The sequence below is a fragment of the Vidua macroura genome, chromosome 21, assembly GCF_024509145.1.
Source record: "Vidua macroura isolate BioBank_ID:100142 chromosome 21, ASM2450914v1, whole genome shotgun sequence".
NCBI lineage: Eukaryota > Metazoa > Chordata > Aves > Passeriformes > Viduidae > Vidua > Vidua macroura.
The window spans coordinates 2,456,521-2,482,653 of NC_071591.1; the positions used below are offsets into that span (position 1 = coordinate 2,456,521).

At 50.3% G+C, this 26,133-nt stretch overlaps 1 protein-coding gene across 4 annotated transcripts in view; it reads right to left on the bottom strand.

The window, feature by feature from the left end:
* NACC2 (NACC family member 2) overlaps nucleotides 1-26,133 on the bottom strand; it is a 53,161-nt gene that overhangs the window by 5,111 nt on the left and 21,917 nt on the right. For 2 of the 4 annotated variants that reach the window (XM_053996646.1, XM_053996649.1), the window contains exons 2-4: nucleotides 10,744-11,667; nucleotides 2,707-2,874; nucleotides 31-136 (exon numbers count right to left, since the gene is read on the bottom strand). In XM_053996646.1, the coding sequence (XP_053852621.1) occupies nucleotides 31-136; nucleotides 2,707-2,874; nucleotides 10,744-11,605 (1,136 nt within the window). In that variant the 5' untranslated portion in view covers nucleotides 11,606-11,667. Of the gene's footprint in view, nucleotides 1-30; nucleotides 137-2,706; nucleotides 2,875-10,743; nucleotides 11,668-12,531; nucleotides 12,808-13,106; nucleotides 13,315-26,133 lie in introns of those variants that run through there. The other 2 variants (XM_053996648.1, XM_053996647.1) reach the window with 2 other exon arrangements.

Here is a 26,133-nt window from a genome sequence, read left to right on the forward strand (position 1 = left end):
GAGCACGAGGAGCAGTGGGACGGGACCTACCGATCGAAGAAGGTGGCCAGGAGACGTCTCAGCAGCACCTTGTGTTTGACACCAGCACATAAATGGCAATTCATCAGCTGCCCCCGGGTGATGTAAACGCCTGAGCCTGCAAGGGTGCAGAGGGACAGCCCAAAATGAACCCCTGACACAGCCACAGAGCCACCCCTGAGCCACCCACAGCTCCTCCTCGCTGGTGGCAACCTCTTCTTCACCTGCTGCAACAAGGACAGAGGGATTTCTGGAAAATCCTGGCAAATCCTTGGGGCCTGGGCAAGACCCAGGCAATAACGACTCCTAGTTTTATCTGAACAGACAGGAAGTCTATGGGAATCCAATGAAAGGATTCTTATTTTCTCACCAATGCACACAGTGCAAGGCTTACACTGTGATTTGATATGTACAGATCACATTATTTATTCTTTCTGAAGTGAGAAAACCCCAATCCATTTGGCTTTTTTTTTTTTCTTTTTTTTTTTTTTCCAGTGCAGGACTGTAGAACACAGAGCTGGAAAGGAAAGAAAAAGCCCATCTAGCACAGAAAGAGGTACTTGGTCACAGATCTAACTGCTTCCAAAACCCCAGCCCATCTTGATACCTCTGGAGAGCAGGGAATTTTCCTTCTAATGCACAGCAACTGCTGCCTTTGAACCTGCTGCCTTTAAGGATGTTTTCTGGAAGAAAAAGGAGCCCTGTGCAAAGCAGCTGGAAATGTCCAGAGGTCTGGCAGTACTTTACAGCAGGTTTTATATCAAACCTTTTTCACTCTACTCACAGACCAACCTGCTCCTGCCTTGGCATCACTTCCAGGGAGAGGTTATCCCATTTTTCAAGCATTCTGTTACATGAGAGGGTTTTGGTATTTGCTTTTAATTAAGATTAAATAATGGGTCATTGCTGGATCCAGAACACACTCTGTTCTCAAGATACAAAAGCATCTGCTGGAGAAGTCATATCTCCTCCTGGATTTCCAGGGAAGATGATTGTCCCTGACCTTCTGGATGGAGCTGGAGCTCAGGGCAGCCCCTGAGCCTGACCCTCTGCACCTCCCCTGGCACCAGAGGCACCCCAGGACTCTCATCCTGCCCCAGGATCCAGCATCTGGACCTCTGAGCCATGCCATGTCTCACCAGGAATTTTCCTTGTATTCTCTTCCATCTAATGAGTTTTTTTGTATTTTTTTTAAGTAACAGCTTCAGTCCCTCCCTCAGCTGTGGTAACTGCAAGCCTTGTTAAAGACCCTTTTTCAGAGAGGGCTGCTCAAGTTTGCTGAATCAATTGTAGCATGAAAAACCAGAAACAAAAGGAAAACACTCCCACTTGGAGAGTTGAGGAAAACTTTCACAGCAGGATCAAGGCCCCCCTCCAGGTCTGAGACAGGAATTAGGGGAGTTTATTTTGTATTTTAAGAGATAAGGCATCAGAGTGAACACCAGCCACCAGCAAGGGGAACTTCACTTTAATAAATGAAAAATAACCAGGCAGCACTATCGGTTAGTGATATTAATCTACTTTTTTTCCAGATTGAAAAATGTAAATCAAGCAGAGTTGCCTCAAACCAATTTGCAGCTCTCACTGTGAAAATAACCTGCACCACTTGATGGGTTTAAGAAGTCTCACATTAAATGGAAATGGGTACAAAATGAATATTCCAGATACAAAATAAATACTTGTGGCTGTACGCTGCGCTTTGCCCTCCATCAAAGTCCCGTCCTCCATCAGCTGCAAACCTTTGTGGGCATCCCCAGAAATCCTGACTCCTTCTCCAGAATGGAAATGAAATCATGCTACTCACCAAGGGAGAAGGGAAGAAGAACTGATTTGGATGGACTGTGCTGCCACATGTCCTTTTTGGACCAAGGGCTTTGCAGGGATTAATTAAACCTCCCCACCTGGGGCAGGTCTGGGATGTCCTGCCCAGTCATCCCCACACAGCTACATCCAAGGGGAAAACCCACAGCCAGGCCACTGCAAAGAAAAGCTGGGGGGAACTTCTAAAAGCAGAATATGATTATTTCCACTGGAATTTGACCTGGTCACTCCAGTTAAACACTTTCTGTGCAGTGCTGAGTGTGCCTGGGCTGGCACAGCCACCTGGTTTCACTCCTCCAGCTCTACACTCTCTAAACAGCACCATCTTCCACCTCACACTGGCCAGAAATCTTTTATAGAGGAGTAAATTCTCCCAATATTGTAAATTTCCCCCAAAATGAAAATAAAGACAAAAGAAAGGGCCAATTCTTCTCCTGCTGCAGCATTTGACCACTTAGTAAATTTAAAAAGAAACTTCTACAGGTTTTTCAAAGCTTGTTCACTGACACACAAATTTTATCTCCTTTGCTTTGTAAATCTTATAATGTGGTAATTTTTGAGGGGGGTTTGTTGGGTTTTTAGATCTGTGATTCTAAATGGAAACACGCTCGCTGCAGCCACACCGAGCAGGAAGAACACAAGCTGCAGAATTCAATTAAAATGCTAAATTAATTCAATTGAATAAATCCTGTTAATGACACATTTCTCCGTCAGCAAATTAAAGGAAACTCGGAACTTTTCAAAAAGACAACTGGTGACGAATAATCCAGAAAGACACAGCAAGGGCACACAAGATGCAGCAAGATGGAGAGCACAAATCCAGAAGGAAAACAGCAGCAATCCAAAGGTATTCTGCAGAAAAGCTACCTGCAACAAGCTCGAGTTTCTCTCCAGGGTCTCCCTCCGAGTAGAGCTTTGGGTGGCAGCGGTATCCGATCTGGCTGATGAGGCTGGCAGGGAGAGCCACCAGATCCCGTCGGATCAGGACACAGGAGCGGTTCTCCAGCGGGATCTGCTCCGGCTTCTCTTGGGCAACTTTGAAATGAAAAGGGAAAACAGTTAAAATAACCTCTCACAAGGCTGACAGAAGGTCAGACTTTGACTTCTTCACACAGCAGTTGGAAATATTCCTCCCTCCAGATGTCCAACCACCGGGCAGGTGTCACCTGAAAGCTTGGAAAAATCCCCTGGTCTCCCCCTCCACGGCAGCCTCAGGTTCTGCAAAAGGGATTCTTAGAATCTAATTATGCTTTAACTTCTCCTGAGTTGATCATTTGTGAAAATGGACAGCTCTGCCCAGCTGGCATCGCTCTGCAAGCGCAGCACACGGAGCTGCTGCCCCAAACACCCCAGGAGGGTGGCAGGAATTCCACCAGGAGGTTCTAACAGGCAGTAAATTGCCCCAGTTTGATGAACACCTGCAGCAGTTCCATCTTGATGGTTTTTCCTGCTGAAGTTAAAATCCAGACCCTGCAGGTGCCTCTGCTCTGAGAAAGGTCAGCAGAGCCTCTCCTGAGATGCACCCACCAGCCACCTCCAGCCCACCTTCTCTTCCCCTGCCTTCTGCAGGCCAACTTTTCCTCTCAGTAACAAAAGAAGCCCCCATCAACAAGGCAAAAAATATTATTAAGATGTAGCTTGAAAACCAAAATACCAGATTTTCCCAGCTCGCTCTGATGCACCATCTCCAGATCCCACCACTGCCCAGGAGCAACCAGTAACATGGAAAAGCTGGAAATACTGGGCTGTCCTGCCAGCACCTCCAAATCTGGGTATTGTGGGCACACAGAGGATTGGTTTCTAAAGCACATTTACAGTCCAAGACCACCGGATTGCTTAAAATGACAATTTTTGACAGCAACGAGGGCTGACCATGCGCATCAACTTCAGCACATGGTGGGAACAGTTCCAGGGCTGAACTGCAGCCCAGCTCTGCCATGATCCACCTTTTTCCCCCAAAACTGTTTGATAACGTGGCAAGTGCCACGTACAAACCCAAACCCAGCTCTGTGCTCGAATCTCTGTGAACACCCAGAGAAGCACAAACCCCAGCAACGAGCGTTTCTGAACTCAAAACGTCCCCTGCTCCAGAGGTGTCTTTTCCTGCCATTATCCCCGAGTTCTGGGGGCCACTTTTCCTCTCTGCAGATAAAATAACAAGTTCTGCAGACTTGTTGCTGCAGTAACCGAGGGCGATGGCTCGGGGACAAAGGGAGCAGTGTTCTAAGTAGGACATGCCCGCGGTGCCGTGCTGGGTTGTGGCATCCTATCGCAGGCTCTGGGAGCATCCCCACCCTCAGGGCTCCCTCTGCCCCTGAGGAACAGCCAGGAGGGATTCTGGAATAGCAGGAGGATGGCTCGTGCTAAGGGAGACGGCACCCAACAGCAGCAGAGCAAATCACAGGGTGTTTTTGAACCCTTTGTGCCATCACAGCCTCATCATCAGAGTGAAACCTGTGCCACTGACATTCCCAGCTGCAATATTCCCAGCATTCCAGTCCAAGATCCTGTTGGAGATGGGGGTCAGCTCCCACCGAGGGAGAATCTCAAAGACCAGCTCTATTTTGAGGCTTTTAAAGGGTGATAAGCAAACCATATCCCATTAAATACTGATATTTTCCAGCTTAAAGAAACCAAAAGCAAAGGGACCGTGGGTATGGAGGAACCAGTCCTGCTCTGCTGTCCTTCCCTGGCAAGGCTGGGCCACCAGGGCAGCTTGAGGGGAGGAAGGGACACCTCAGTCATCTCCCAGAGGTAAAATTTTACTCAGAGGTAAAATTAAAAATACAACCCCTAGGAGCTGTATATGTGACCTACACAATCCCACCCCAGCACAGGGCTCTGCCAAGGTTATTAAAATTGAATTTTTAATACTTCATTTTTACTTTAACCAATGACTCAGGTCAAAAGCACCCACAATATCCATCAGCACCATACTCCAAAAACCAAACTAAAATTCAGCTAAAAGGACCAAGTGCAACTCAACCCACTGCTGGATTTTGGTCACATCAGTCCTGCTGGCTCACTGTCTGTAAATCTCTTATTAAACACGGCCATGAATCATTCTGGGGGAGTTTGTTTCCATTCAAGCATTAGCACAAAATCAACGGCACCAAACCAAAAAGAGGTTTGGGGCTTTCAGTGGCACCTCAGTTGAGCAGATAGCAATCAGTTATGTAAAGGAGCAGGGCACAAGAGCCACTTTGGTCCCATGTTTCCACAGAAAGCCACTCTGTTTGGCCTTTCTGCTCCGCAGAACAGGAGAGTATTTGCTTCTAATTAATTTGTATCTTCAGAGGGCAGCGGCTCCTTCCCTTTGAATGAAAGGGCAAACAATGGGAAGTATTGTTAAATACAGTTTTGTTCCTGAACAAGAAAAGAGCTCCCAGTCAGCAGAGAGGGGCAGGAAATCATTACAGAGGAAGCCACGAGAGCTGCCAGCCAAACACTGGAATATTTTATTTATTTGGATATTTGCTTTTATCCCAAACTTAGCTGGATGCTGCAGCTTCAACAGGTGGTGCAGAGTGGAAAATATCCATTTTCCTGGATTTTTTTTGGTAGAGGAAACAGCCTCAAACTAACTCCATGCTCCATGGCTCCAGGCTCTGCACGATGCTGGGGCACGTGTCCTCCTCATCCCTAAAACACACTCCAGAGATCCCCCACAGCACCTCAGAGCTGAGCCCATGATGGTTTGGTGACACTGGGATTTCTGCATGTCCCACCTGAGGTGTTTTGGGGCTGCATTTGCTCAGGTGAGTGCCTGGGAATTGCTGGACACACACCTGGCCCCAGCACTCACTTATCTCCTTCCTTCCTGACAATCCAAACAGCAGGGCTTCAAAATGAGTCATGAAACCCCAGTTCCCACCAGTTTGGGTTCTCCAAACTGCACACAAACATCAAGGTGCTCCTGTGGGTAAGAAACAACCGTTTCTGATTTAGGAATGGGATTGGAGATACAGAAAGATCAGAGTGATGGAGCCTCACCCAAAAATTGATGTTTACAGAGTCCCAACATGTAACCACACTTCTCAAGCCCTGAAGAAAAGACTGGAGAACCCATCTCCACCTGCTCCAGCACAGATGCAAGCACGTGGATGATCCTCCCTTGTTTCCTACATGGCCAGAGGTCTCTTTCCAAACAGCAGTATTTTAACATTTCTCTCCCATCAGCCTATTTTCCACTGGCAGTGGGACCACCTCAAAAATATCTTCCCTCCACAGCCTCAGCATCACCAGCATCTGCTGCAGATGTAAACCTGTAGCAGAGGACACACGCAAGCACCACGGGATAGATCCATCACAGAGTCCCAACGGGGAGAGTTTACATTTCCCAAATAGTACATTTATACCAACGTGCTGAAATGCAGCCGTTTGATTTGTGACCTATTTATACAGGGAGGTAATCTGGAATTAGTATAGGAAAAATATTACTGGTTTATAAATACGCCTATCTTGCCTTCGCCTCAGATCTCAGCCAGGAGTGAAACATCTGCCAGCCTAAAATTAAACATCTGTGGTTCAGAGGGAGGAAAATGGGGCTGGAAGTTTAATGCCAAAAAAGGCCAGAGGCTGAGTGCCCCCGGCGTGGGGCTCAGCCTTCCCCTGCTCGGCTCCGACCGTGCCGGGGTCGGGATGGGGCAGTGCCACCACAGAGCCACTCAGGCTGGAAAAGACCTCCAAGACCATCAAGTCCAACCTGTGACCAGTCCCCACCTTGTCACATGAAGACACACAGCCTGGCTTCCAGCAGTTTCCAGGTGTTTGAATCCCTCTGCTAAAAGCCAAAGCGCTCTGGTGGATAACCGGCGCAGCCCTCGACCGCTTCATTTCCTAAAAATCCACGAGCCCTTTGCTGCTGAGCGTCCTCCCTGTGCACAGCCTGGCCACCACGGGGACCAGTGGGACGTGGCAGGATCAGGTGCCTGTCCCTGCAGTGGCAGCCAGCTGCTCCATCCCGCTGCAATTCCCGGCGTGGCTGCCATGATTTACGTCGCTGCGGCGCGTCGCGCCCGGCTCCGCTCGGGATGCTGCACGGGCTGCATCATTTGGGATTCTGGGCTGTTCCCTGCCCTCTTTCCTCACTGTCAGGAATCAGAGGCCAGGAGAGAAAACTATTCTCTCAGCTAATTACCACAACTATTCTATAATGGCTATTTTAGATGAATTTTTAATGAGGTGTGCTCTTGTCAGTTCAGGATTTCATAACTTTCAAGTCCAGCCTTTACATTCCAGCCATTTGCTGCATAAAGATTTTCCCTTTTCCCTGCAAACCGGTGCAGCAGGAGCAGGGGAGGAGGACGGACCCTCGCACAACTTCGCTGGTGCCTGTCAAAATCAAATTAACTGCATCTGCTCAGCAGAGAGCTGACTGACAAGAACGTGGCTCAGTGCAGAAAAGCGCCGAGCATCTGCAAGTCCTGCTGAAACCCACTTCAGCTCAGGCCCACGACGCTGTAATTAACAGGGATAAAAATACTTTGCTTTTGTTTAATATTTTCTGGAGTTGTGCGTTCCTCAGATCAGATGCTGGAAACCTCATTAAGTCTCGCTCGTGTCCTCGAGGCCCACATGTTCTCCACAACCAGACCTAGTTATGGAGTGAGGAGCCATTTTACCGCAGTGCTGCCAGCCTGGCGCGGCACCGGCGACGCCGCGGCCACCGAACGTGGGGGGAAACTGAGGCAGCTTTTCCTACACCCAGCTGCCACCCTGTCTGCCAACACCTAAGCCTGACCCTCCTGTGTTTAATCCTGGCCTCATCCTGCTGTTCCTTCTGCAGGTCCAACACTTGTCCTGGTCCCTCACACCAGTGCCACCACTGAAGGTGGCACCAGCCTCTTCTCCCAGAAGAGGAAAACAACTTCAAGCTGAGCCAGAGAAGGCTCAAGTTGGACATCAGGAGGAATTTCTTCATGGAAAAGGTGTTCAGGCATTCGAAGGGGCTGCCCAGGGAGGTGTTGGAGTCCCCATCCCTGGAGGTGCCCAAGGAATGACTGGACGTGGCACTCAGTGCTCTTGGTAGTGTTTGGTCAGAGTTTGATCTTGGAGGCCTTTTCCAACCTTAATGATCCTGTGATGTGGAGATGTGGATCTGATCCAGCTTTGGAAATTCAGAATGGCTCTGACTACAAAAAGGGGTGAAGAAAATAAATTAAAACCCCCCAGCCTTGGGGCAAGAAGAGGATTGGTGACCCCTCCAAGGGTGGTGGGTGGTGCTGAAGGCAGGTGAAGAGCATCAGCCACTAGTGTCCCACCACACCCTCACCGGCACCAACGCTTCAGATGGGGAACAAAAATGCATAGAAAAAGAAGGAAAAAAAATCCAGCAACCCTCTCTGAAATTCAGAGCTTCGTCTGCTCTGCTCCTCTTTGGCTTTGTTTTTGTTTTCACAAGCAGGGCTCTTGGAAACCTTGGCAATCCCTATTTTAAAGGGCTCCCCCTCCCCCAGGCCTTTGTGAGGCTGTCGGGATCTCCATGCCAGGAGCAGGATTAGCTGCCTTCTCTCTTCCATCTTATGGTTTCATTATTCTGCACCTTTTGAGAGGGTACAGTTTATCCCGAGTAATTAAAACACAGTTAGCTCTACAAGTCCAAACCATAAAGGAACAGCTTAGGTTTTACTTTCTGTAATCTCTTTTTTGTGTGCCCCCTTTTCCAGGAAGCCTGATACCTATAGCTGCCTTATTCCAAACAGGAAACTCCCCTGAAAGGTGCGGGTGTGGAAGAGGAATTTCAGCAGAAATGTGGGATATTTAGAGCCTTACAACCTGCCTCTTCCCTGCATGGCCCCGGCATCACCACCTGGTTCTCCCTACAGAAAACAAGCAGGAAAACTTGGCTGGGCACAGCATCTCCCAGTGACACCTGAGAAAGCTGCTGGGATTTTCAGTTTTCCAGCTGGGATGATTCCTGCCCGACATGGGTTAGGGACAGCCTCAGAGCTGCTGCCTGCACCATCCCCGGGCTGCTCCTGTCCTTGCCTTCTGAATTGGTTTTGTTCTGTTCCTGCAGGAACTGGCCCTGTGACAGGGATGGAAAACACAGCCCAAGGGCATAACCCCACTGCTCCAAGGAGGCAAACCCACATTACTCACCACAGGCTCTGCAGCGGGGAAAAAGCAAAATAAACTCAAAACAAGTGGGCAACAGCACAATTCCTGTTCAGCCTGGCTCCAACAACAGCCGTGGAGGAGACCCTGACCTTGTCCCACCCCTGATCCCACTCCTCTCCTGCCCCATCCCAACCACTGGGACCTGAAGCAGGACAGGGAGCATACTCAGGTTTTTGAGGCTCATTTCCTACAACTGCTTGTCCACTTCTCCTGACAAATATTTCTAATATTAAAACAGTAAATTCGCTGTATTTTCCCCCTTTTTCACATGGCTTAATGAAAAAACACCTTGGAAAATACTGCTTGTCTGCTTGCTGTCTGGCAGGGGAATGTGGCAAGAGGATGCTGAGCCCCTGTTCCTGGGATGGGATGGGATGGGATGGGATGGGATGGGATGGGATGGGATGGGATGGGACAGTGTGTGGGGGTGAGACCATTCTCAGGAATGAGATCATTCTCTAAGGAATCCTACCTGTTTTATGTAACCAAAATTGTCCTACTTGCCAAATCTTGTTCCTTGGTGAAGACTAAAATCACATGGCTTTGAGGCAAGCCCATCAATGAACCAGAGTTCAAATATTTGCAACATTAGTGCAGCAATTCCAGGAGCCAGAGCAGGGGAAGCAGCTCCAGGCGAGGGGATGCTGCGTGCGGCCGGAGCCGGCGGGAAGATGTCCCTCCCTGGGGAGCTCCTGAGGATCAAAGCTGCTGCCACAAACACCTGCAGCTCCCACGAGGAGGCCACTGCGGGGCTGAGCTTCCATGTGGGACACTGCCAGCTCCATCTGTGGGAGCTGCTTCCATGGGGGATGCACAGAGGACAGCACCCAGGAACTGAGCCCCTGCACCTGCACCCCACCTGTCCTGGCTCCTCAGGAGGGTCTGAGCCCTGCAAGGTGCCAGGGAAAGGGGCTGTGTGCCCAAGGAAGTGGGAGGGAAAGGACCTCTCGTGTCCCTGTGCCCACCTTGGGGCTGAGCAGCAGCTCCCAGACAAGCACTGCCAAAGTGAAGCTGCCTCCTCTGTCTGAGGCCCATCGAGGGATTCGCACTCGTCCCTTAATCCCAAATTCTGGAAGGGCAGCAGAGGGATTTTACTTAGTTCTGGGCATTGTGTTTCTAATGGGGAAATAAAAGAACATCAAGCACCAAAAATGCTTTTCCCTTTCTGACAGTGATGTGTGGGACAAGGCTGGTAAAGGAGAGAGGGGCACTTCAGGCAGTGGGGAGAAAAGTCCATCTTTCCTTCCTGTTGCAGATATTCCTAGTTAACTTCAATAAAAATTATTTAGTTGATGTTCTCCCTTCCTCCAAATATCCCATCACTTTTTTGGGAACTCTTATTCTAAAAAGCCAGGACAGAAGACAGCTCCCAGAGTGAGCACCTTGCCCCGGGCCGAAAGGGCTGGTGCTTCCCTTGCCATGGATGACCCACGGCAGGTGAGCTCAGCCATCACCTCGGGATGGATGTCACCACCACAGGGCTCCTCGCTGGCAGCCTCAGCCGAAAAGCAAAGGCTCATCTGACCCTGGTGGATGACGCAGCCTCTCATCTAAAGAGTCTCCCAGCTGGGGAGCGATGGCACGGCGGGGAACCTGCCCATGCCACACCTGGACATCAGCACCAAGCCCCAAAAAAACCAACCAGTGAAACACCCAAAGACAAAAACCTGGTGAACAACCCAAATCTGCCCACGGTGGCTGGACGAGGACCACACAACCACTGCGAGGGAGCAGAAACCCCGAGGGGAGAGAGAGAGAGAGAGAGAGAGACACATCCATTACCAGAGTAACCTCCCGAGGACTTGATGTACATCTGCCCGTACTGCTCCTCCACCATGGTGTCGTAGGCCTCGTCGTCCTCCTCGTCCTCCTCGTTGTGGTAGGAGGTGGGGCTGTCGGTGGTGGGGATGCTGCTGGCGCCGGGGCTGGTGCGCTCCCCCTGCGAGTACTGCACCTGCTGCACGTTGGGGATCAGCGTGGCCAGGTTGGGCACGCCGTAGTAGGAGACGCGCGACAGCTTCAGGGGCCCCGCGTTGGCGCCGCCGGCGCCGCCGGGCCCGTCCCGGGCGCCGGGCTCGAGGGGCCGCTTGCCGGGCAGGCCGGGCAGGGCCTGCAGCTCCAGGTTCTCGTGTTTGACGCGCGTGAGGAGCGGGATGGGCATGGAGGGGGACATGACGTAGGGCGCCGAGGCCGACTGCAGCTGGTTGCAGGGGCTCTGCGGCTCCGAGCTGGGGTCTTCGATCATGGTGGTCTGAGAGTCACAGTGGGGAGAGCTGACCTTGAACATCAAGTCCGTCCCTTTCTCCACGATGTGCTGGATCTGCAGGAAGCCCGCCGTGTACATCACCACCAGCTGCTCGCTCGCCGCCATGGTCAGCTTGCCGGTGTAGCAGAAGGACAGGATCTGCTGGAAGCAAGCGGGGGGCACGGTCCCCGGCAGCTCAAAGGCGTTTTTGCTGTTCCCACTGAACAAGTCTCGGAAGTAGAGGCTGCTGGCGGCCAGCACCGCCCGGTGAGCCTTGAAGGCTTGGCCCTTCACCACGATGGAGACATCGCAGTACAGCCCCAGCAGCCGCTGCTCGTTCAGGCAGCCCAGAACGGTGTTCCCAAAGTTGGGAATCTCTATGTGCAACATCTGCGACATGGCTCAGGATCGGCCGGAGCTCCTCAGACATTCAATGCAGGAATATCCAAAGTAGGGCACATCTGAAAAACGGAGAAGGCAGGGAAGAGAGGAACAAGGTTTTTAGACAGTTCACCAAAGCAGGCAGGAGCACAGGAACCCACCTCACCCGACATCAAAGGCTCCAAGCCGAGCTCCGAGAGCCAACGCGGAAAAGCAATCGCTTACAAAAATTACTTATCGATGGTTTCGAGCGGCGTTGGGAATGCCATTGGTGGATGGCAAAGGATATTCCAAAAAAGCAAGTATTTCCTTCAAGTTGTGGTCTGTTTAAATAAGCACCACTGATTTATTCCCCCTGGGGGTTTTTACTTTATGCAGGAAAATCTGAACGATAATGGGAGAGAACAGTAAAGCACAGGAAAGGCAGTCAGACAGATCTCGGTAGCATTATATAAGAAACACAACAACCAGCAGCTATGTTGAAACTACAGAAAAGATATTTATAAAACAATGTGCCATTCTGCCCGAAATAAATACAGGATTCTGCCGGAGCGAGAGCTCCCAGGAAAAAGCACTTTGAAAAGCAATCTTGCATTTGCACCAGAAAGAGGGAGCATTTCAACAGTTAAACCCCTTCTCAACAGATTTATCCTCCAACAAAACGAGGCTTATCTCCAAATTAAGCCAGATATTTGAGCCCCAATAAAACAAACCAACGTGCCTGCCGCAGCGAGCCGCCTACCAAGTTGTCTTCTTATTTTCCTCCCCCAGATCCCGAGCGGGGCAGGGGGAGCCCCAGCCCAGCCCCTGGTGCAGGCAGAGCCCCCAGCCCCAGCCCGGTGCCCCCGGGTACCGGCAGCGAGGACCCTCCGAGCGACCCCGGGCCGGAGGCGGCGGCTCCGGCTCCGCATCCCGCCACGGCCGCTCTTCAGGGCCAGCTGTACCTTTTGGCCACGGGCAGAATTCCTGCTTCCCACCTCCCAAAAAAAGAGCCCGGCGTTGGAAGGGAGCCGGTGCGCAAAGCCGGAGCAGGTAGCGCTGGTGCAGCCTGGGCGCTGAAACTCCAGCGGAGCAAATCACTGCGGATGCACCGAGCCCAGACCCCCCCGTGCTCCCTCCCCAAAGAGTCCAGCAGATTTAAAATCCTGCCTGCCTGTGATACTACTGAAGAAAAACTACGTTTAACTAATAGTGAAAAGCTCAGAAGAATGATTTAAAAAAAAAAAAAAAAAAAGGAAAAAAAAATTAGAAGTTTATCTGAGAAAGATTTAAAAAAAAAAATCTCTGGAAAGAAAATAATAACCCACAAAGAGCTGCTCTGTTCCCATTGCCGAGGGGAAAAAAAAAAAAAAAAAAAAAAAGTCCTATCTGCAAGGCCACGGGGTAACAGGAAGAAAAGGGAACACACTCGGAGCCAATTTAATTGTATCTGCATGGTTAAAAAAAAAAAAAAAAAAAAAAAAAATTCTTCCAAGCGAGGAAGTTCGCGGTGCCTTCGCCTGGCTGGGAGCGAACGTACCTTGAGCAGCGTCCCCGGAGCGGCCGCTGCCGAGGGGCTCCCGTCCCCCGACCGCCGAGTGCTCGGGGGAGGGGGAAAATAAAATATAGTATCAAGCGCTAGGTTTGTATCTGCTGGAGCTCAAGCTTTTACCAAGTCAAATCTCCCCGGCAGCGCACAGCATCTAAATGAATAGGCCGGATGCAGATTAACATTCAGGCTGCTCTCTGCAATGAATAGAGCCCTTTGATTAGGGACCTGAAGTAAATGCCAGTTTCAAACCGAAGCTTTAAAAACAGAGAAATATCAGTGCCAGAGGAATGCTCTCAGTGTTGGTACAAGACAGACTTTTGATGAGTCACTGCAATGCAAACAAAGATGGCAGAAATACTGTACTGTATGCTGATGAAATGCTTAGTGGTGCCACGGCAACTGAGACAGGTTTTAAATTTATAGTGCAGTTTTGCATATGAATTACGCTGTAAACTGCCTCCCCTGCCATCTAGTACATCCAGAGTGTCAAAGCATTTAAACTATTCCAAACAGTCTGCAGAGCTGGCACTGCTGCTGGTTAACTCCTGCGGCCAGGGGAAGGCACGGAGCAGGGGTGGTGAGCATCCCCTGCATCCCCCCAGCATCCTCCTGTACCCCCAGCATCCCCCCAGCATCCTCCTGTACCCCCTGCATCCCCCCAGCATCCTCCTGTACTCCCTGCATCCCCCCAGCATCCTTCTGTACCCCCAGCATCCCCCCAGCATCTTCCTGCATCCCCGAGCATCCCCCTGCATCCTGAGCATCCTCCTGCATCCCTGAGGATCCCCCTGCATCCCCCCAGCATCCTCCTGTACCCCCAGCATCCCCCCAACATCTTCCTGCATCCCTGAGCATCCCCCTGCATCCTGAGCATCCTCCTGCATCCCCCCAGCATCTTCCTGCATCACCCCTGCATGGCCTCAACATTCTCCTGCACTACCCCCCCATGCCCCCAGCATCGTCCTGCATCCCTCCAGCATCCTCTGCATCCCCTCAACAACCCCTGCACCCCCCCCCAGCATCCTCCTGCCTGATCCAGCATCCTCCCCCCTGGCCCAGCATCCCACCCCAAGAGCTCCCCAAAAGCACAGCTTTGGGAACGCCCAAATCTGCCCAAAATAAAGGTGCTCCTTGGGCAGACACAGTCCTGCTTCCTGCCCCCCGGATCATCCCCCCCCCCCAATACAAGAAAGCCTTTCAAATGCAGGAAAAATGTTTACCCCTTGGGGAAAGCTTCTTTCAGTCTGTGGCTGAATCCACTAAAAGCAAATCCATTTGCTTAAGTAATGAAATCCCAGTCACATTGTCTCCTGGATTCAGATTTTAAATTACCTTCGCATTTATTGAGCATGTTTGGTGCTTTTTTCTGGGAAAGAGGGTGGGGCCTCCCTTTGCTTATTTCTCCCTTGCCCAGAGCATTTTCCCTTGTGCCACTGGCCTCGGGTTTGGTTCAATTGCTGCGCTCCGATGGTCACACACAGTTAAAATTCCAGGGATGAGAGGTGAGGCCATCCCCAGAGCAGGATAACTGCAGGGAGCACAGGGCTGGTGATGCTCCAGCCTGACCCTTCCCTCCTGATCCCGCTCACAGCTCCACTTCCACATCCTAAGGGAGGTTTGGTGCATTAAGTTCAAGCCCAGGGCAGGGAAGTGCTGTGCTCCCAGCAAACCCCCGTGACACGGCTGCCCCGAATCCCACAGGACCTGCAGAGCCACGGAGCTCCCTGCCTCGGGAATGCTCAACACACTCACCCAAACCCCTCAGGAGGTCACTGGGGTCCCTGCCTAGTGCTGCTGAGATGAAGGTGCTGAGAGGGGACCAAGGTGACATCCCGTGAGGAGATCAGAGGTGACACCAAAGCGAGCAAGGCTGAGAGCACAAAACCTCTCCCAGCCGTGACACCACCCACCTCTGCTGGAGAAAGGATGGAATCTGCCCTGGCAAACAAAGATCCACTCTGGATCTGTGAAAATTACTGAGAAAAAACCTGAGTTGCAGAAAAAACATCACTGCTCAGGCACCTAAGGAAGCCTCATCCATGGGTGGAGAAGGATTTCCTCCTCTTCTCTTCCAGGAAGGGCTCCCTCAGAGCTGGAGAAGACACCAGGGAGGCTCTGGATGGACCTCCTTGGACCCAGCAGGGCAGGATGTGTGGGACCAGCCAAGGACAGCTCGGTAGCACAGAACAAGCCAAACTTAAAATAAATATCAATTATTAATATTACTTAGAATTTGCTCTATAAACAAACAGGCTTGTCAAGAGCAACCCCTGTCTCTCCCTAAAAACACCACATTGGGCTGCTTTAGGGTATGTTTAAGCCAGAGAGAAGCCACAAAGTGCCCCAGCATCCCAAATCTTTGGCAAACCTCAGATAAAACCTCCCAGGAGAGTTTGAACCAAGATGCTGCACACAACTGGTCCCTCCCAAAATGCAGCTCTCAGGGAAATGGGGGGGGAAGTAACAGTGTTTGGTTTAGAAAGAGCATCAAGGAACACGAGCAAAGACACACAAGGAAGCTGCAAAAGCCCAAACCACCCCAATAAACCATCAGCCAGGATCTGCTGGAATTTTTCATTCCTCCTTTCCTTCCTCCTCCCTCTGCCCCTTCCTTTTTATGACCAGAATATATAAAAAAGCCTCCCAAAACCCCAACCCAAAACCACCAACAACCCCAAATCATGCAGAAATAAAATAAAACAAGTCTTGAAAGCCCATGAGAACCTGCTCACCACCAAACCTCACATTCCCTAAAAACAACAGCAACAAAAAGCTACTGTGATTAGACAGCAAATGCAATAAAGCTTGGTAATTTCTAACTTTAACATTCCTCTATTAAATATGATAATTTTTCTTTTAAATAGAGCACCAAATGACTTTTGAAGGGTTTGAAATGGCTTCAGCCCATCTGACACAGGAAGAGCTGTGCTGCAGGAGAAATGACCTCTGCAATTACAGATGCAAACTGTATTTTTCCAGTCTCATCTCCCAAGCTGAGCTGTGTCCCAAGGTGCAGGAGGAGCCCCCAGCATGACCCTCACCCCAAAAAATCCAGCCCCTTTTGGGCTGGAGCATCCTACAGGTGACAGACCATCAACAGGACATATCCAAATGGGAAGACTTGGATAAAACTGGATTAAAACCAGAGAAACATCCCCCACCTTGATCATTTTACGTATGTGACCATTCAAGCAAAACATCATTTTGTTTTCTGATGGCAGCCTCTTTCTCCAGCTCGTGGATACAGGAGGATAATTTGTACATCTCTGCCTGATTTTTGTAAAGTCATAGCCTTTGTCACAAGATGTTCATAAAAAATGCAGCTGTTATTTGAGACAACTTCCAGGAGAGTTTGGGAATTCTCAGTTTCTGCATTCATCTGCTCTGGGGGAAAAGAAAAAAGCAGGTTTGCTCTTTTCCAAACTAATTCCCTGCTCCGAGGCCTGAAAGGTCAGGGCGAGGCAACAGCAACAAAGGAAAAAAGCATCGACCTAGAATAAGATGCTGCCATCAGAGCTCCCCCAGGAGTAATCAGAAATAATTAGATAATGTATTTAAATTGTCCTTTTTCTTAGCCAAACAACAGAGAGACTCGGTGGAGAATCATTCCCCCAAAACCCCCCAAATATCCCCCAAGTCCTGCAGCTCCCCAGGAAGGTGAGCTGGGCAGCAGCTGGGACAGGGACAAAGGGACAGGGACCCTCCGGGGGGTGGGACACAAAGCAGCCAAAGGCTTTCACCCCCCCAGCCAGAGCCCCGGGAAAGAAAAGAGCTGAAAAGTCCTGCCCTTGAAGGCCCCAAAGGGTCAAAGGAAACTTCCCTTTCTTCTGTAAATGAGGAGAGAGGGGGGAAAAAAATCCCACCCTTGGATTTGAGGCTGGCAGGGGGATGTCACCCAACTGGGCAGGGGGTGCCCAAAGCCACCCAATCCCCCCAGGCACAGGGGTGGCACCTGCCCTGCTCTCACTGCAGGGTTTGGGGGTTATTTCCCCATTTTTTAATGCAAAGGAAATGTAAAAACCCAGGGCAAAATATGCAACAGCTCACTGCAAACTCAGTGGCCAAGTGTCATTCCCTGAGCCCGGAGGTGCTGTAATGCCTCAAATAAAATAAAGAGTTAAATAAAACAGACTTCAGTAAACTAAAGAGTTAAATAAAATAAATAGCTAAATAAAGCCAAATGAAATGCACTTCAGGTCTAGGCTGAGCATATTGCCCCCACCCCTGCATCACAGGCTGTGCCAGGGAGCCCAGGAGCCAAAATGCAAAGTCTTTGCACCCCCACCCCAACAACTGAGCATCCCCTCTTCCAGGTGAGAAAATCCAGGAGGGGAAGGGAGAGGGATTGGGGCACAGGTTTGGATTCCTGCACAGTGCTTGGCAGGGGGGAGAAAACAAGGTTAAGTTCAGTAATCAAATGGCAATGAGCCTCCTCTCCTGCAGCACTGGTATCTGCAGCTCCAAAGTATTTATTTTTGAAATGCTGCAAGTGGCAAGCGGCGCGGACGGACCCTATTTTTAGTGTAGCAGCCAGTGGCAATGGGTGAAAGAAGATTATTTCTGCCTTATTAAGAGCAGAAAGTGAATTTGCAAATATTACTCAGTAACACACGGGCAGCCCACACGCAGCAGACATGCAGCACGGAGCCACCGCGGCTCCAGAGCCCTCCGAGCTCCTAAGGAAAGCACAGCCCCGCAGGCTGGGCAGGGAATGGGGGGAAAAGATGGAAAAGTGAATTAAAATCGTGCTGATGGTGCAGCTCAGGAGGTGTGGGCAGCCCCACGGCCAGGGGATGGGTACTGGGTGCTCAGTTTGGGACCCTGGCACTGCCCTGGGGGCTCTCCCTGGGGACCAAGCTCCAAACATCTCTTCAGGTTCTGGGGACCTGGCACAGCCCTGAGGGGTCTCTCTGAAGAGCCTGGCACAGCCACAGGGATGCCAGGACAGCCCTGAGGGGTCTCTGCCCAGGGACCCTGGCACAGGACTGGCGCCACTTTTTGGGGACCCTGGCACAGCCCTGGAGTCTCTGCCCAGGGACCCTTGCACAGCCCCAAGCATCTCTCCTTGGGGACCCTGGCACAGCCCTTAGGGGTCTCTCCTTAGGGACCCTGGGACAGTCCTGGGAACTCTTCCTGGAGACCCCAGAACAGCCCTGGGGGCTCTTCCTGAGGACCCTGGCACAGTTCTGAGGGGTCTCTTTGTGGAGACCCCAGAACAGCCCCAGGGTCCCTCCCTTGTGCCTGGCACAGCCCCGAGGGTCTCTCCTGGTCGTTCTGCACAGCTCTAAGGGGTCTCTTTGTGGGGACCCCAGCACAGCTCCCAGGGACCCCAGCACAGCTTTGAGGGTCTCTCCCCAATCTCCTGGCACAGCCCTGAGGGTCTCACCCCAATCCCTGGCACAGCCCTGAGGGTCTCACCGCAATCCCTGGCACAGCCTCGAGGGCCTCTTTGCCCCAGGGACCCTGGCACATCCCCAGGGGTCTCTTTGTGGGGACCCCAGCACTGTCCCAAGGGTCTCTCCCCAATCCCTGGCACAGTCCTGAGGGTCTCACCCTGATCCTTGGCACAGTCCCAAGCGTCTCTCCTCAATTCGTGGCACAGTCCCAAGGGTCTCACCCCAATCCCTGGCACAGCCCTGAGGGTCTCACCCCAATCCCTGGCACAGTCCCGAGGGATTTCACCCCAACCCCTGGCACAGCCCTGAGGGTCTCACCCCAATCCCTGGCACAGCCCCGAGGGTCTCTTTGTGGGGACCCCAGCACTGTCCCAAGGGTCTCTCCCCAATCCCTGGCACAGCCCCCAGAGGTTTCATCCCAATCCCTGGCACAGCCCCGAGGGTCTCACCCCAATCCCTGGCACAGTCCCGAGGGTCTCACCCCAATCCCTGGCACAGTCCCGAGGGTCTCACCCCAGTCCCTGGCACAGTCCCAAGGGTCTCACCCCAATCCCTGGCACAGTCCCGAGGGTCTCACCCCAATCCCTGGCACAGCCCTGAGGGATTTCACCCCAATCCCTGGCACAGTCCCGAGGGTCTCACCCCAATCCCTGGCACAGCCCCGAGGGTCTCACCCCAGTCCCTGGCACAGTCCCGAGGGTCTCACCCCAATCCCTGGCACAGCTCCGAGGGTCTCACCCCAGTCCCTGGCACAGTCCCGAGGGTCTCTTTGCAGGGACCCCAGCCCAGCCCCGTGTGCCCCCCGGTGCCAGCCCAGCCCCGGGCTCTGTCCTGCTGCAAGGTGAGTCACTGTCACCGGCAGCCCGGGTGCACCACGGCTCCTCGAGGTCACAGCTCCAAAAAGTGCCGTCATTCAGCCAAGGCAAAGCGTGGTTTTGCCATTATTATTTAATTAGGCTTTGCTTTTTTTTCTTTCTTTCTTTCTTCCCCCCTTCCCTAACACTGATCTTAAGAGCTCTCAAAGCACAGAGAAGCAAAAATAGAAAATGCAACATTTTAATTTTTTTTTTTTTCCCCCTCTCAGATTGCTGCAAGGGGAAGGGAGAGACATGGCTAGAAAATACAATTATTCTGCAGAACGGAGTATTTTGCCATCTAATAAAAAGTCAAGACCCCGAGTAAGTTACGGCCACAGGAAAGCACAGAGCACCCCATCACCCTGCCTGCAGCATCCCATCACAAGCACTAATTCCCATCCGTAACACATCAAAAAAGACAAGTGCCATGCTGAATCCTATTCTCCTCACTCCTAGTGCACAACAGCAGAGCTAGCAATATATAACATGCATGACTCAGTCCTAGCACCGTGCCACTACGGAACAGAAAGCTTTAAAATAAAGTAAATATCTTAAAAGGTCAATTAAAAAAAGCTTACAAAACATCAGACGCTGCTTCTCGCTAGAGCTCATTACCTAGTATGGTGGAGCTGCCTGTGTGTTTTTTTTTCTTGTGCAAGTTAGTCTGTGAGTCAGCATTAACACACATGAGAACATCAGGAATACTGCCTAGTTCTGATGCAATGGAGGTTGTAAAAAAAAAAAAAAAAAAGAAGAAGAAGAAGAAGAAGAAATCGCACTCGGTTTGGACAGGAGCCTGTAATTCAATTGCCTTTACTTTTCAATTACTGCATAGCCTACCCTGACCAACCTGCAGAGGGGAAGGAAACTTTGCTTACATCTCTGTCTTAAAATTAATGACTTTTACTTTTGGCTACAGCTTATTCTCCCTGCTTAAAAAAAAAAAAAAAAAAAAAAAAAGACATAGCATAATTAACCCTTCAAGGGCAGCTGAGCCCGTGCAGCAATTGGGATCTTTGTGGTTTTTGTAGGAATTTCAGGGCTGCCAAAAAGTTCTGGTGAAGGGAGACATTTATACATTAAACTTTTAATACTCAATAAAGCAAAGCTACAATTGCATCTGAGCTTGATCCTTAATGGAAATAGAAGCTCGCAGACAAGGGAAGTTAAGAGACTGCAGAAATTTAACTCTGCACTTCTGGGTTCAGACAGGCAAATACGAGACTGCACAGGAGCTCCTTCAAAAATGAGGGGCTTGGTCATCCAGCAAAAACCCTTAGAAATCCAAAATTGGGGACATGAGGCGGCCACCCCAGCCTGACACCCACTTAGCCCAGGCAGATGGAGGCAAAGCTGAAAACCTCATTTTTTTATATATTGCATTTACAGCTTGTACTCCAGCAAAGAATTCCCTGTCTCCCCTTTCCCTGGGGGGAAAACCCCTCCAGACTGATCCCTGCTCCCAGGAGCATCGAGTACAGGAGCCTCAACACTGACTTTTCATTTCTGCCTCCTCTCCTCCTGCAACAAAACCCCTCACTGGGGGCAACAAATTGTGCCCAAAGCTTCAGAATGTGACTATTTCTGTATCATACCCTAAAACACCCCCAGACAACACTGCAGCCCAGAAGATTTTATTATATATACACTGCTGATGATTATCTATATGAAATATAATAATACAGATGATGTATGATCAATATATTGGGTTTTTATATATATATTATATGCTAAACTATGTCCACCAACATCTGACAAGTTCTGAGCTGCTGGGAGAGCCCCCTAAAATCTGGGTTTTTTTAATCTCTGCAGCAGAGAGAGGTCAGAGTTTGGAGTGAGAAAATCTCCCCAGTGCTCACGACCTGAGCTGGTCCCACACCAGCAAACACTGACCAACCCCCCCAAAAACATAAATAGGTCTATCTAATTCATATGGACTCATGATGCAGTGGATCACAAGAAATGCCAAACCCCAGTTTAATTTGCTGGTTGTTTGCATGAGGAGACACAAACACTGCGAAACTCTTTCTTCTTTCCAAGTATAAATACTTATTAATGCTGATTAACCAACACAGAACCCTCTAATATTAGAGATCAATCACTTCTGCAGCCTCTCCTGCAGGCAAGGGTCTGTCTCAAACCAGTATGAGCCTGGTGGGGTTATTCTTTCTTAAGCATGTGGGATACTTGAATACAGATGAATTGAGTTTTAAAGGAAAAAAACCCAAGCAGCAACTTCTGGGCCAAGTTCTTGTGTGCCAAACTTTTCAACTGCCACAGCACAGCTCGACAGTGTTTCAAAAGAATTTAAGCACTGTTTTGAATACTGCTGACAATCTTCCTCATCAAAATTTGTAATTTAAATACCTCAAATCTGAAAAGCACGCTCCCTGGGGCATGCTTCATTCTCCCTCCCCACCACCCACCCTCCCCAAGCCCCATTTGGAATAAAATCCGTTGTTTTCTGTATCTGGCAGGGTTTTCCCCCGTTCCTGCAGCCCCCCAGCATCTGCTGCATCCCACAGGGATCCCAGCAGAGCTGGGTCTGCAGGGCAGCCCTGGATGGAGCCTCTGTGTGCACCCCAAAACACAGCCCCCTTCCTCTTTCACAGCTCTTGAGGCTGGTTTAGAGATGAAACCAGTCGCTGGTTTAAAGATAAGATCAGTCACTGGTTTGGAGATAAAATCACTGATTTAGAGCGAAGTCCAATTAGTGATTTAGGGCTAAAACCAGTTAGTGATTTAGAGTTAAAACCAGTTAGTGATTTAGAGTTAAAACCAGTAACTGACTGAAAGCTAAAACCAGTTAGTGATTTAGAGTTAAAACCAGTTAGTGATTTAGAGTTAAAACCAGTAACTGACTGAAAGCTAAAACCAGTTAGTGATTTAGGGCCAAAACCAGTTAGTGATTTAGGGCTAAAACTAGTTACTGATTTAGGGCTAAAACCAGTGACTGATTTAGGGCTAAAACCAGTGACTGATTTAGGGCTAAAACCAGTTAGTGGTTTAGAGTTAAAACCAGTGACCAATTTAAAGCTAAAACCAGTGACTGATCTAGGGCTAAAACCAGTTGCTGATTTAGAATTAAAGCCAGTTACTGATTTAAAGCTAAAACCAGGCAGTGATTCAGAGCTAAAACCAGGCTGTCCTGACTCCTACCCCGAGAAGGGGTTAATCCAGGGAGCCCCATTCCCACCTCTCTGCTCTCCAGTGGATAGGATGTTCCTTCAGACGTGTCAGTGACCCCCCCAAACAATTCCCTGCCACCGAGCCTAATCCTCGAGGAGCAGCTGGAAGAATTTCTTGGGGTGGCTGTGCCGGGGGAGCAGCAGCTCCATTTTGGCAGGAGCGTGTTTAAGATTCCCTCCCAGCGCTGCAAAGCACCTTGAAAGGTCGGCGAGCGCTTTCATATTCTCAGATCCATCTCCGACGCTGCCGCAGACGAAGCGGATTGACCTAGACAAGAACTGCACCAGCCTCCGTGAAATAATCCATCAGCAGCCCTGAGCTGCAGCCGCCTTTGTCATGGGAACGCTGGGGAATCTCACCTACCCACTGCAGCCCGGCAGGGGCTGGAGAGGCTTTAAATCCCAGCCCTGCTCTCCTGGGATGCAACCAGAGCCGGAGCTGCGGAGCGCCGAGCCGGCACACAACAGCCAACACCTCCATATTCCAAAGGCTGTGCCCATTACCCAACTCATTAAAGACAGTGATACTTTGTAACACGCTCTAATCTTTAATATTCATAGCTTGCTTCATTTGCATATCATGCCATAAATAGTTGGAGCAGAGGTAAAACACAAAGCGCTCCACTTGCATTTCTAATTACGCCTAAAATCAAATGTAAATCACAACACAGCCAAGACACGGAAAATAATAAATTTGCTGGCTCTCAGTTAAAAATCTTTTAAACACTCCCCCCCCCCCCCCCAAATCGTGCTCACAAACCCAATTATTTTTAAAAAGAAAAATCAAAGGGGCTCACGCTGTCTGTTTTTAAAGAGGAGCTGACACATCCCAGCCCCAGCCCTGGTGAGGGACCCAGCAGCATTCCCAGCTGTGACCCCCCAGTGCCAGCCCATCTCCCCAAAACCATCCCTAAAAACCTGCCCTTCCCACGGGGCTGGGCTGCAGCTGCCCATTTAACCTTGGTGTTTGGAGGAACATCAGGAGCCTTTTGCTCCAGGGTGCCTGGGAAAGCTGATCTCAGGCAAAGGAGGTAAATTTGAAACATCAGCTCAAATCTGAACTTGTGCTAATTGGGCTGGCTGGAGGTCGGGGCTTTGGATTTGGGAGAGGGAAGGAGAAAAGCCCTGGGGCTGGGAGCTGCTCAGTCCCAAGGTTTAATGAGGAAGTTTTGGGGTGCTGGCACTCGGCAGCTCCGTGTCCAGAAGGAAACAAACAATTCCTGCTCACAATGTACCAAAAGCATGCAGAGGCAGCACAGGGTGCTCTTCTCTGCTGTGCCTTCTCCTGGAACATGGAAGAGCCCTCAGAGGCAGGAGCTGCCCCTCAGTGGGGCACCAGTCCTGTGGAAAAGGCTCAAGACCCCATTCCACCCCTGCTGATGCTCTGCCATGGAAAGGTTTGGCACCAGTGAGCCCCGAGCTCTCTCCAGACACATCCCAAATATCAGCCCTTTTTATGGGAGCTGCAGCAAATTCACCTGCCTCCCTCAGAAAGGATCCTGGGGAAATAAATGTCTGGTGCTGGCAGATCTCAGTCCCCAGCCACCACAATCCTGGAGGATTGCTCCACAACAACACTCAATTTATCAGCTTGTAGTGGAAAGCCTGGCATCAGCCGAGGCTGCACCCTTGGGGCAAACAAACACCTTGAGGTGTTTTTACCTGCACAGATGAACTGACCCCACCTCCCCCAGCTCACAGAGGCACCAGAAGACTTTATATCTGCAAATCACCTCGATATCCTTGGATAAAAAGTGTTATTAGTACATTCCTGATGGTGGCTCAAATAATTTCCCTGATGCTTCTGCATCAGGCACCGTAAAATTCTCTTCATTTTATGGAAAGTGTTAATGGAAATTCTCTTGATTTTACAGAAGTCCATCACCACCACCATGTGAAAATGCACATTTTTAGTTCAAGAGCACTGCAACCTCAACCCAATCCTGCTCCTTGCCCACCACACTGATCCCCACACTGTTCCTGATCTTCATCCATCTCCCCACTCCTCCTCTTCACCTCCAAAGAAACTACTCACAACAGAGAGACACGGCATCCACAAGACTCAAAGCTTTACAGATTTATGCCCAAAGACTGAATTAAAATAAAATGAACTGAATTTTACAAAAGCAGGACAAAAATCCCACTCTTTGGGAAGGCACGAGGTGCCCTGGCCTGGCAGAGGACCTTGGAGTGAGGAAGGCTGGATGCCACAGGGATCTTTTTCCCCACTTACCTTCCCTTTCCCACTGGGGCTCCAGCTGCATAAACCCACCACACCTGACTGGAAGGCTGTCCCCAGGGGAAAAAGCATTTTTAAGTCACTTGAACACAGATTAATTTTGAAGGAATCAGTTAAATACCACCACAGTGAGCTGGGCACCTCTCCCTCCTGAGATTTCTCCCACTTAACAAAAGGCTGAAAGAGACTTCTGAGAATGAAAAGTGGAAAGAAGGAAAAGAACTCCCACATTATCACTGCCATATTCTGCTCCTACTTGTACACTGGTTTTCCAGGATCCTTAAATCCCATCAGTGAATGGGTCCAGAGTTCCCCAATTCTTGCCCTCCTCTGGTGCTGCAGCCCATCCTGCCCCTTTCCAGACTCGACTCCAGCTCAGCAACTACACTGCATCAGTTCTAAGAAAGAGTTAAAAGGTTTTTTTCCCCGCCATATCGACTTCCAAAGAATTCCAGAGACATCATTAAATTTAACCCCAAAAGGTGAGCAACCGCCCCGTGCCCCAGCCCGCACCCAGGGAGAAGTGAAAGCGAGCAGCTCACAGCCTGCAAAGCTTTTCTGCTCTCCTTATGTACCCTGGCATCTTGCCCAGACCTATTTTTAAGCCCATTTACTAGAAATCCCACAAATTAAAGGAAATACGGATAATGTTGTAAGAATCCTTTGGGCCAAATAAAAGCTACACATAATTTTCCTTGTGCATCAAGAGTAAGATCCTTAACCACAAAAACCAGATTTCCCCAAAGCTCTTTTGCAACAGTGAGAGAGAATCTTGTTTTGTAAAAAAGTTGCTTTGATTCACTCCTGGATTACAGGGAGCGCGGCAGCTCCGCTGCCTCCCGGCCAAACCCAGGAGTGATTCCTGTTATGAAACAAGAGAGGTGTCAGGAGAACACAAATAAAATTCAACATCTCCAGCTCTGGAACGGGCACTGCAATGACAGCAAGGCACAGAGTGCAGCGGGGAGAAGCTGCAGGATGGTTATTGGGGTTTTTCCCTCCGCAGAGGAGATTTGGGTGGGTTTATCTCCCAGCTTCTACCCACTGTGTGCTCACAGTGCTCATGGTCAGTGTGCTGGAAAATCTCCAACCTGGCCTGCTGCAGGCAGGACAGTCAGCACAGACTCCCTCCTCCATCCCCAGTCCCCATTCCAGTGCCACCTGCAGCCCCAAGATGGGGACAGGGTGGTGCCAATGTGAGCTGTGCATCACCCCAGCCCCAGGGAAGGGTCTCCTCAGCATCTCCTCTGAGATTTTCTGAGAAACAGGGATTCTGCACAAAAATAAATCTACCTCTGCATCTCTGTTTGAATAATTACAGTGGGGTCTCTCATG